Raw genomic sequence first — 12473 nt, 5'->3', positions numbered from 1 at the left:
ATATATATATATATATATATATATACTTTCTTTAATAGATTAGGCACAAACCACCTAGACCAATGTATTGGTGCGAGCATGGCTGATCTGGTGCCCCAGTTTTTACCATACAACAATGGTGTCATACAAGTACTTTCAAATCGTAAAAAAGTTTATCTGACACTCCTATTCATACGGAACGGAATTCAAGAAGCATTGATTCGCTATGTTATTCTTATCTTCTCAGCACAAATAAACACTTTGCCAAAGACCTTACTTCCTGCTATACCATTTCAAATAGGTCACATGACTTACGTCATTTACGAGCAGTTGAATACTGCTGCATAGTCGTCAATGTATTTAATTCCAAGGCTGTACGCGTTTATAGTATTAAACATTGAATGTATGAGTTCTACAATAATGAATAACATCGATTATGAAAATTGTCTTTCGTAACTATAAAACCTTGCAGATCGGTACGATTCAGTATATTGCATTTAGATGCTAGTTGAAGTATTATTTTAGAGAAAAATCCTTTCGTTCTGGGGGGGGGGGGGGGAGGCAGTACACGTACTTCTGAAGAGGGGGGGGGGGGGTGGTATGTGGGGTTGGGGTGGAAAGAAGGAGACTCTGTATCCGAGAGATCTGGGTGGATGCCAAATTTGGGCACACCAGTTTTGTTTACCTACAGTTTTACGCACGGATTCTTTTTCTGAGAAACTTGATCCACTAGTTTTATTGAGTTTCTTGAAATTTGCATTTGTTAGGTTATAAGCTTATCTCTGTGTGTGTGTGTGTGTGTGAGTGTGTGTGTGTGTGTGTGTGTGTGTGTGTGTGTGTGTGTGTGTGCTGTATATATGTAAATGTTTGTATTACCTCTTCAATGTTTTGTATCACATATAGGTCTATATGTAGAGTACAGGCAAATAAATCATGACAGATATTTAGATAATCCATTATTTTGTTGTAATTCATACTGTCCATAATACATAAAAAAATAAATGCATAAAGCAAATGAAATGGGTTAGTAGTAGCCTACCCTCATTTGGAGATAGTTGTCAGAAACGAACGACATCAGTACGTTAACCTTTCAATTTACGTTAGAGTGTTAGGCTAAGGTTAAAGTATCGAAGTGTTTTTTTTCCAGACATTTTCCTCAGGTGTGTGTGTGTGGGGGGGGGGGAGACTAACTTCAGTTTCCTGGGAGGGGGATATAAATTATATTTCGTTCGTAGACTTCTTCGGGGTGAGGGGGGGGGGGGCGTACTTATGTACTTAGGTACCCCCCACCCCCCACAGGAGGAGAAGCCTGAAAAAAACCTCTGAAGTATCGTTACCCACAATACCAGTAATAAGAATATATGTAGTTCTATGTAGTTCTAGTTAATTAACAGTATCGAAGGGAAATATGCCTACAGCATGGTTTTCTATGACAAAATCTTAACGAATCCGCTGAGCCTTTAGAAAGGTACGCCTATGATGGGGTGTGTTACGAGATAATAGAAATAACAAACAATAGCACCTCGCTCAAAAGGCTGTGATTTCATTTCTATTTTCTAAGGAACACGTCCTTACAAGAAACCTGTTTAGGAACTTATAGGAAAAAGTCTATATCCCAGAAAAATGGTTTCCAGTTATACTTCGTTGGGCTTATTTTACCCCCGCCCCTTTTTTTCTTTCTTTCTCTCCCCTTAGCTAACTTACGTAAGTAAAAGGCTAGACAACTCAGTCAGCATAACAAGATTTACTATATCAGAATTCTATACCATTCGTATGAGCCACTGGACGTAAGGGCCACTTTCTTGTACTCCTGTAAGTTTCGATTGGTTTAGTTGTTAACATTAAACGTGTATGATTTCTGCTGGATTTCTGTGTTGTTGTTGCTGTTACAACTTAGAACATAAATATTACTGACAATTTAGCTATTTATTCGGTTTCTATAAGTAATCGAAACTAATATTTATACTATATATATATATATATATATATATATATATATATATATATATACATATATATATATATATATATATATATATATATATATATAATTATACATAGACTATATATTTGTCTAAATAGGTTATATTTATGGCAGTTAGTTATTTTGTTTTGGGTTAGTGTTGAGTTTGAAGCACATGTATGTGTACCGGTTATTCAACTGTAATTAGATTTTTTCCCCCCAAAGAAACAGATTTTATGCCGAAAATGTTAGGTGGGCCACTTTCGTAACTATTTAAACTTAATATTGGACGGCGTGGTTGAGGGACAGAGCGTTCAATTGCTGACCCGAAAGTCTCGAGTTCAGATCCCGACAGCGAGTCCGCCCAACTCTGATGGGGTCATCCATTAATGACGCCACGCTTTTTTGACGATTTTTACCTCCCCCTCCCCTCCGTCACACATCGTCACAAAAAGCCAGACCCCCACCCATAAAATGACATCGGATCACACCTCAGCCTACAACCCCCTCAAAATTGCAGTTGCATTTTTCTTAAAATTTCAATATTTTAGCAAAATCTTGTCTGAACTCTGTCAATATAGTATTTTAATCAATTCCTACTGCAATTTATTAAAAACAGTTTTCTAAAACGCGAAATAACGTCTTGAATTAATTTTTAACATTGCTTTTTTATAATGCAAAAGTGTGACGTCGCACCATTTGCACCCCCCTCCCTTTCATCACACACCGTCACAAAATTACGGACCCCCCCCCCTCCCTCCTTCGAGGGTGATGTCATTTATGGACGACTCCAGATGGGGAAAGCGCTGACCACACTATTCATTCATGTAAATGCTAGTATTTTATAGTGTGAGGGGGGGGGCGGCTTGTGGCCTGCTTAAGTAGGTTTGTAATAACCTTTTTACAGAATTCTGATCTAGGCCAAATGTTTATTTAATTTTTTATAGGCCTATATAGACTATCAATATTATAATAGGCCTACAGGTTATTAGTTATGAGAAAGGAATTCTAGGCAAACGTTATTTAACGTTAGATTATAATGGAATAAGGGTGTTGCGTATTTTATGCACTGTTCCTATTTATAGCGCGCGTAAAAAATACCCATTTTCTCTGGTTAGTTGAATGATATTAGAAAATCGACCCTTCTGTTTTTATTTCCCCACTTTAACGGGTTTACCCGGTAAGGCGAAGGGAAACTACTCTTGAAAAACTGTAAAAACGTGGATACTGCAATCTCAGTGAAAGCCGAAAGCATTCACGTAACTCGACCCAGTTAGATTCTATAACCGAGAAAGAATGGCAACAGAAGAAGAACAGTTTACTTTGTGTGTTCAAAATGTTGAAAAAGCGGTAAATAATAACGATATTTAAAAATAATATTGTAACAATATTATTGTAAGAAGTCCTACTCTAGAATCTGGACTTCTGGACCAATCTTTTTTTTTTTTATTGTTGTCAACTCTCCTCTTCTCTTACTCTTCTTAACTCTTATTCTTAACTCTAACTTAACTTAACTAACTTCCTTGGAACTTTACTAGTCTAGATTCTAGATCTAGATCTAGATCTATTACTAGTATTAGGACTTAGAATCTAGACTCTAGACCTAGACTTAGGTCTTACTCTTACAGTCTTACTCTTAGATTTAGAGAAGAATCTTAGAATTCCAGATCTAGATCTACAGATCTAAATCTAGTCTAGATCTAGAGTCTAGATGTTCTAATCAAAATCTAATCTCTAGAATCTAAAATTCTAGATTTATTAGGCCTAGATTCTAGATCTAGAGATCTAGATGTATTGTCTAGATCTAACTAACTGCTGTTTATGTAAAAATTCATAATTTTGAAATGAATCAGCCTATGGGCAAAATACTAATGCCTTAGTTTGGCCTAATTAAAATTATTTTGTTCTTGGCTGAATAAGCTCTGGTGGTATTACATATTTAATAATTTAATGAAAGCCTTGGAACCATTTTTGTGATTTAGAAGTTTTAAAACATTCTTATGATGAAAATTTTTCAGGAGCGGGAAATCGAACGCCTGCAAGCAGAACTTGCAGTTGTTGCAGACGGTAAAAAGTTGCTCGAAGAAGGTTTTGCTTCACCAGAACTTGAAAAACTTAGGATGGAAAATCAGAAGCTGAAATTCCAGTTGAATCATTTGAAGACAGTAAGTTATGATTTTTTGTTTTAACACACAATTTCTAGAGTGAAATAAGTTTTTTTTTCACATGTTGAGTTGAATCTGATGCTAATTACATGTTTAACTCTACAAAGTGTTGAGTAAAACAAAGATCAATTTTAGGTGTTGTTTTTATATATTGTCTTCATTTAAAGGAGTAATTATCAAATAGAAGTTTTCACCCAGTCAGTAAATGTTAGTTAAAAGCTATATTGTTACAGTCTAGGATATTTTTGCCCTAAATTACAAACATTTAGTGAATGACAGAATATAGACTATACATAGAACTACTTTTAGATCTTAAATTAGAAAATTTTTTTTCATTTTACATTTGTTTTTAGAATACAAATTTTTATTTAATTAATAACTAATGTCATTAACTTTCTTTTGCAATGTAATCTTCCATAGACGTAAAAGTGCATGATTTTAATCTTGTAAATTTTGTGTGTGCAGTACTTGTCTGAGGAGAAGGGTAGAGTGAGGGACTACGCTCTAGACATCCGAGGTATCGTCGAGGATGTCTTCACCAGAGCCATCTACACAGCATTTCCAGAGCTCCCCAACCCCATAGTGCTGGTGGTACCAAGTACAAAGTTCAGTGACTACCAGTGCAACAGCGCCATGTCCATAGCTCAGGTCAGTTCAGTGCCATGTCCGTAGGTCAGTTTGGTGCCATGTCCATAGGTCTTTTTAGTGCCATGTCCATAGGTCAGTTTAGTGCCATGTCCATAGGTCAGTTTGGTGCCATGTCCATAGGTCTGTTTAGTGCCATGTCCATAGGTTATTTTGGTGCCATGTCCATAGGTTATTTTGGTGCCATGTCCATAGGTCATTTTGGTGCCATGTCCATAGGTCATTTTGGTGCCATGTCCATAGGTCATTTTGGTGCCATGTCTATAGGTCATTTTGGTGCCATGTCCATAGGTCATTTTGGTGCCATGTCCATACAGTAGTTTGGTGCCGTGGCCATGGGTCAGTTGGTGCCATGTCCACAGGTCAGTTTGGTGCCATGTCCACAGGGCAGTTTGGTGCCATTTCCATTCGTCAATTTTGTGCCATGTCCATATCTCAGGTCAGTTGAGTGCCATGTCCATAGCTCAGGTATACAGCTTAAATGAGGTTCAATTGGTTATATACATAACTTTGATGTCCAACTTTATCTGGTGCTATAAAGAAATAACTTCTTTTGGAAAATGTGGTCAAATCAGGCTATATGATGAGAGTTCAGCATTTTAAAAATGTTTTCCCTAACATAAAAAAATCTGAGAAAGTGTAATCAACTTTTTGAAATCCTAATATTATGCAGTGTGCTATAATAAAAAAAAATAAATTCATATTAATCAGTGTTATTTTTGTTTTTTTGTTTACATTATTTGTTTGCATGAAAATATTCATTTTCAAGATCTATAATATTTTAGTTCTTTGTTTCATTAATACACTGTTTCCTTGTTACACTGTTTGTTACTTCTGGGTTATCAAAAAGTTATGGTTTAATGTTGTAAACTTAATACATAGTGTTTTCACTGTTTCAGCAACTGTCTGTCTCTGTGTCAGGGTTAAAGCTGTTATCTTAATACATGGTATTTTCACTGTTTCAGCAACTATCTCTGGGTTAGCATTCACGCTGTTATCTTAACACTTAGTGTTTTCACTGTTTCAGCAACTGTCTGTCTCTGGGTTAGCATTAAAGCTGTTATCTTAATACTTAGTGTTTTCACTGATCCAGCAACTATCTCTGGGTTAGCATTAAAGCTGTTATCTTAATACTTAGTGTTTTCACTGTTTCAGAAACTATCTACCTCTGGGTTAGCATTAAAGCTGTTATCTTAATATGTAGTATTTTCACTGTTTCAGCAAGTGTCCAGCACTACAGGGAAGAAGACAAGCCCAAGGGACGTTGCTCAGGCCATCTTGGACAATGTACCAGACACTCCCTTCTTTGAAAAGGTTTGATAATTTTTTTAATGCCCGAAATTTAGAACACCCCTTTTTACCTACAACTCTGAACGTTCCTCTAGTTTTTAGTCCCACGCCAGTTAGTAATTTCTCTATAAGATATATGCACCTTTTAAGTAATATTTTAAGTGTATAACATCAGTTTCTTGCACTTTAAATCAGAGCACTGTTTTATCAATCATAAAATTTAGTTTCATTGCAAGCTGTTAAAATGTTTTATTTGAGCTGTGTTGCCACTTGTATTACTCCACCTAGTTATGTGTAATCTAACAGAACCATTCTCGTCTATCTTAGATGGATATAGCAGGGCCTGGTTTCATCAACATTGCCTTGAAAAAAGAGTTTGTGGCCAAGGAACTGAGTTTTCTGCTGACCCATGGCGTCAAACCCCCAAAGGTGGTCAAAAGGAAAGTGGTCATTGATTACTCATCGCCCAATATCGCAAAAGAGATGCATGTTGGTCATTTAAGGTAAAACAAAGAATTTAAATATTTGAAATTTAAAAAAAAATTAATATAAAACTATATTCATTGCAACTGTTATTTGATATTCTCATGTAAATTATAATTATAAGGAATTTGAATCATTAAGTTTATTTTAATGTTTTTAAATGGTTAGTAATAGTGCAAAAAGATTATTTAGAAAGAATTTTAACTTAATGAAACAAAAGCATGTTTTTTAAAACAAACATCTTTTTGGCATTTGAACATGATAAAAATATTTGAAATATGCACTTGCTAAACATCTCTTAGTATACAAGTCATTTTAGAATATATAAACTTGATATGGTGATATACAATAAATACCTTATATAAAGTGCAAACATTTATCATGGATTATGCAAGTTTGATTATTTTTTTTTTTTTTTGTAATCTCTAGGTCAACAATTATTGGAGAAAGTATTAGTCGTTTGATGGAATGGGTGGGTCATGATGTCCTCCGCCTCAACCACCTTGGAGACTGGGGCACACAGTTTGGTATGCTGACCGCCCACCTGATTGAGAAGTACCCCAACCTCCTAGAGGTCAGGCCACCTATTGAGGACCTGCAAGCCTTCTACAGGGTAAAAGAATTCTCATTTACAGTTAACACTTATACTCATTTACGGTTCATCATTCCTTTGTGGCCCCTGAGGAGCACATTGCTGCAACTACATATTTCCAGCGGGCTGGGTTTTGGGCTGCTCCTTTAATCTGTGCCCATGTTAGCCCAGCTGTCTTTACGTTAAACACTCATCAAATTGTAATGACAGTTAACACTCATCAAATTGTAATGACAGTTAACACTCATCAAATTGTAATGTCTTTACTTGAACTGTCCTATTCCTTAGGAGCCCCTGAGGAACAAAGAGCAGCTACGCCTCTGCACTGGAATTTGTTTTGGACAGCTCTCTTTAGTTGACCCCACATAAATTCACCACAACTTGCTTCTTTTTCCACTGTCCCCCATGTCATCCAATTTTTTCTCCCTGGGGGGGGGGGGGGGGGGGGGTTCCTGTTTACTGCTTTCCTTATGATGTTGTTCTCTCTTCCCTTCTCATGAAATAGATCTTTACTACTTCACTTTAATTATAACATTGGGATAAATAGACATGACCAATTTATTTCTGTTATAAATTATGTTTAAGTTATTTTTTTTATAAGAAATGTTAAAAATGTAATAAAAAATTATCATTTTTTAATTAAAAAAGTGATGCAGTTTTCTTTGAGAAATTCTAATCATACCTATAGTTATTTTGTGAATGTTTTAGTTTTAAAGTTATTTTTAAGAAATCTTTACAAAATCAAATCTAAAAAAGTGATGGTAAAATCTTCTAGAATTTTCTTAAATGGATTCTTATCCTGTCTAAAAAAATATTTGTGAATATAGTTTAAATTATTTTTAATTATATGAACAGTTTTAACAAAATAACTAAAAAACAACCATTATTAAAATCAAAGAGTATTTTTTAAAAGGTTTCTAATCCTGTCTATAAAATTGTACACATGATGTGTCTCTAGGTATGTAAATTACATTTTATTTCTGTCTTGTAGGAGTCAAAAGCCAGGTTTGATGATGAAACCCAACCAGAGTTCAAGCGCAAGGCCTACGAGTGTGTGGTCAAGCTCCAGTCTAAGGACCCTTTCATCTACCAGGCATGGAAGATCATCTATGACATTTCCATGGAAGGTGAGTTTATCTACTATCATCTATGACAGGGGTCTCCAAACTTTTCAGTCCGAGGGCCGCATTAACTATCAAATTTAAGTTCGTGGGCCAGTTTCTTCCAGGCATGTCTTTGATTTTTCTGGGCAAAGTTCCTCCGCCATCACCAACAAACGGTTTTTCCGTGGACAAAAAGATCTCCACGGGCCGGATGAGAGGACATCGCGGGCCGCATTCGGCCCACGGGTCGTAGTTTGGAGACCCCTGATCTATGACATTTCCATGGAAGGTGAGTTTATCTACTATCATCTATGACATTTCCATGGAAGGTGAGTTTATCTAATCTACTATCATATATGACATTTCCATGGAAGGTGAGTTTATCTAATCTACTATCATCTATGACATTTCCATGGAAGTTGAGTTGGTCTACTATCATCAATGACATTTCCATGGAAGGTGAGTTTATCTACTATCATCTATGACATTTCCATGGAAGGTGAGTTGATCTACTATCATCTATGACCTTTACATGGAAGTTGAGTTTATCTACTATCATCTATGACATTTCCATGGAAGGTGAGTTTATCTACTATCATCTATGACATTTCCATGGAAGGTGAGTTTATCTACTAGCTGAAAGCTGTTCATCTATAAAATTTTTATGGGATGGCTTGGTCTAATGGGAGAGAGTTAGACTGCTAACCCATAAGTGTCTTGAGTTCTGATCCTGGGGTTGGGACTGTAATGCGCACTTGAGTGAGATGGGTACGCTAGGGAAAATAAAGTCTGTTCGACATCACTTCACTATCCCATTACATGAAGAGGTCACAGAAACAGCTCAACTCTATTTCACCTTCCTTATGGACCATAAGGTTCTGAAGGGTACTTTACTTACATTTTACTGAGATATTCATTAGCTGGAAGATCATTCATGATATTTTTATGGATCACATATTTTACTTGCTAACTAGAATGTGAGACATTTTCATGGAAGGTTACTATTTACAACCAGGATTAATCTCAACCTGACAGTTTGTCAGTTTAGCAAGCCCTATGTTTTAATTACATCTGCTTATAAATGATAAACAGAGCTTAAGATAGTTAGAGGAGAACAAGTGAGCAAAAGAAAGTATTATTTCAACACTATTTCATCAGTCTTATAAGTCAAAAATAAAATCTGGAATTAAAAAGGTTGCAATTTTTTACTCTCAGGCTGCTGAACGCTGTGTTTTTGAATTCACTAAATCTTTATATCTTCTCCACTGAACTCATAATGTACAGTTGTATTGTAAACTCTGAATGTTTCTTCTACAATCAATTTAAACATTTTTTTTTATTGAACACTCTTGTAAGAATTTAATTTTTTCCATGTCAATAGTCAACAATGGGGTGTATCGCAAACTTGGAGTTTCAAAGAATCTGATTGAGAGGGGTGAATCATTTTACCAGGACCGCATGGTGCAGTTGATAAAGGACCTGGACCAAGCAGGTACACTTGTGCTACAGGGTTATTTATTCAGTGTGATTATGTGTAGCTACAGGATTATTTGGTTGGGTGTGATTATGTGTAGTTACAGGATTATATATAGTGTGATATTGTGTAGCTACAGGATTATATATACAGTGTGATTATGTGTAGTTACAGGATTATTTATTCGGGTGTGATTATGTGTACTTACAGGGTTATTTAGTTGGGTGTGATAATGTGTAGTTACAGGATTATTTGGTTGCGTGTGAGAAAGTGTAGTTACAGGATTATATAGTTGGTGTGATAATGTGTAGCTACAGGATTAATTAGTTGGGTGTGATAATATGTTACTGGATTATTTAGTTAGGTGTGATAATGTGTAGTTACTGGATTATTTAGTTAGGTGTGATAATGTGTAGTTACAGGATTATTTAGTTAGGTGTGATAATGTGTAGCTACAGGATTATTTAGTTAGGTGTGATAATATGTTACGGATTATTTAGTTAGGTGTGATAATGTGTAGTTACTGGATTATTTAGTTAGGTGTGATAATGTGTAGTTACAGTATTATTTAGTTGGGTGTGATGATGTGTAGTTATAGGATTATTTAGTTACGTGTGATAATGTTTTACAGGATTATTTGGTTGGGTGTGATGTGTATTGTTATTTAGGTTATTTAGTTAAGAGTAAATCGCATTGTTTTATGGTAAAATCAAAACATAAGGGACGGCATGGTCAGGCAGGTCAGAGCCTGATTATCAATCCAAAAGTCCTGAGCAGTAATGTTGCTTATCAACTGACAAACTTCAAAGCAAAACCTTGATTTCAAAATTACATACTGTTAAGTAAAAAAAAGAACATGTTTATTCAAGCAAAACCAGTTTTAGAACTGTTTGGTATAGAATTTAAAATGATCGTTTACCAAGTCTTATGGTTAGGTTTTACTGTAAATAATTCAATAGTGTATTTATTATTATTATTTTTTTAAAAAACTTTCTTTGAGAAATTTTTGTTAATTTAAAATAAATTTTCAATATGTTGCTGTGTCCCTAGGGGAAATAACCATTGATGAGCATGGGCGGAAAGTCATGTTCCTGCCAGGTTTTGATGTGCCACTAATGCTGGTCAAATCAGATGGAGGCTTTACCTATGACACCTCAGATTTGGCTTGCATTAAACAAAGGCTGCAGGAAGAGAATGGTGAATGGCTCATCTATGTGGTAGATTCTGGACAGGTAGGTGGAAAATTTTACTGGGCTCATTTTAAATTCATGTAATTTAGTAAAATTGTTAACTATGTCAGTTTTGTTACCCATCCCACAATGAACAAGGGAAACAATTTACTATGGGATAGACTATGGGTGTAATCCACCCAGTTGCCCGGGAATCAGAAGCAGAGGCGTAGCGACCCTTCCCGGCACCCAGGGACAAACTTTCAATTTGGCGACCCCTGGGAACAAATTTTCAAGTTTCACCCTCTCCCCTCAAACTTTTGATTTGCACCCTCCCCCTAAAACTATTTATAATGCAAAAATGCAGTTAAAACGACATTTTAATTTGTTTTTACAGCCCATTTTGGCGCCCCTTAAGGTTGGTGCCCGGGTTATATGTACCCCCCAGCCCCCCCCCCCCCCCCCCCCCCCCATCGCTACGCCTCTGATCAGAAGAAATAGTATTTCCCATTATAAAAAGAGTACGGGTGTGATCCACCCAGTTGCCGGGGACAGGGTACCAAATATGTTGCTGGGGAAAGGGTTAAGCTGTGTTACAAGAACTTTAAAAAAAATATAGGCTACCTTACAATGTTTTTAAGTTTTTATTTAAACAGAAGTTTAAAGAAATAGAATTATAAACTTATAATCGTTTATGGTTTAAATGAAAGTTAACTTTTAGTTTGGATTACACACTTGCAACCAGTGCTGCTGTTTAAAAGAAATATTTTGCATCTATCAATAAAGAAAAACTCACTACATGGTGAATGGTCCTAGAGGTAGATAGAGTTCATCTGTTTTATGTCACCGCGTCATAAAAAGGTGTTGTGTGTTAAATAATTGCTGTGACAATTATTTTCCTAAAAAAACAAAAAAATGAGTTCATGACTGCTGGGAAACTCTGATAGCTGAGTGGACTCAAGGAATTCTGTTTTGGACTCATTAGTATAGACTTAAGAAATTGTATCTGGAACTGAATAATGCTGAGTAAGCTCGAGGAATTATATCTGGAATTCTTTACTGCCTAGTGGACTGAAGGAATCTATCTGGAATTCTTTACTGCTTAGTGGACTCAAGGAATCTATCTGGAATTCTTTACTGCTTAGTGGACTCAAGGAATCTATCTGGAATTCATTAGTGTAGGCTCAAGTAATTATATCCGGATCTGAATAATGCTGAGTTGGCTCAAGGAATTATATCTGGAACTCTTTACCACTGAGTAAACTCAGGGAACAAAGTAAGGAACACTTTACAGCTGAGTAGACTCAGTGCCGGCAGCATACCTGAATCTTTTAAACATTCAGTATAACACAAAACCACTCAATCTCATCTGCATCATTGTGCATCTTTATTTAGAGCAATGACCTATTTAAACCATTTCCCCTCCCCCCCCCTCTGTACAGAGCACTCACCTCCAGTCCATCTTTGTTGCTGCTGACAAGCTAGGCTGGGTGGACAAGGCCAAACATCGCATTGATCATGTCGGCTTTGGGCTGGTCCTGGGGGAGGACAAGTAAGTCTATTTTATAGTACTCCATCTGTCAGCAGCCTTTCTTTTTATAGTACTCCAT

At 36.1% G+C, this 12473-nt stretch overlaps 1 protein-coding gene across 1 annotated transcript in view; it reads left to right on the top strand.

The window, feature by feature from the left end:
* Positions 1-3139: 3139 nt before the first annotated feature.
* The window catches only part of LOC131939031 (arginine--tRNA ligase, cytoplasmic), a 183873-nt gene continuing 174539 nt past the window's right edge, over positions 3140-12473 (top strand). Inside the window, exons 1-10 of the mRNA XM_059297282.1 lie at positions 3140-3292; positions 3961-4107; positions 4573-4755; positions 5974-6066; positions 6370-6545; positions 6955-7138; positions 8109-8244; positions 9602-9712; positions 10745-10926; positions 12306-12415. Coding sequence (XP_059153265.1) covers positions 3239-3292; positions 3961-4107; positions 4573-4755; positions 5974-6066; positions 6370-6545; positions 6955-7138; positions 8109-8244; positions 9602-9712; positions 10745-10926; positions 12306-12415 — 1376 coding nt within the window. The 5' untranslated portion in view covers positions 3140-3238. The remainder of the gene's footprint in view (positions 3293-3960; positions 4108-4572; positions 4756-5973; positions 6067-6369; positions 6546-6954; positions 7139-8108; positions 8245-9601; positions 9713-10744; positions 10927-12305; positions 12416-12473) is intronic.

Source organism: Physella acuta, unplaced genomic scaffold, assembly GCF_028476545.2.
Source record: "Physella acuta isolate Inbredline_101_S28 unplaced genomic scaffold, ASM2847654v3 ptg000264l, whole genome shotgun sequence".
Lineage (NCBI taxonomy): Eukaryota > Metazoa > Mollusca > Gastropoda > Physidae > Physella > Physella acuta.
This window is presented reverse-complemented; position numbering and strand designations above follow the sequence as displayed.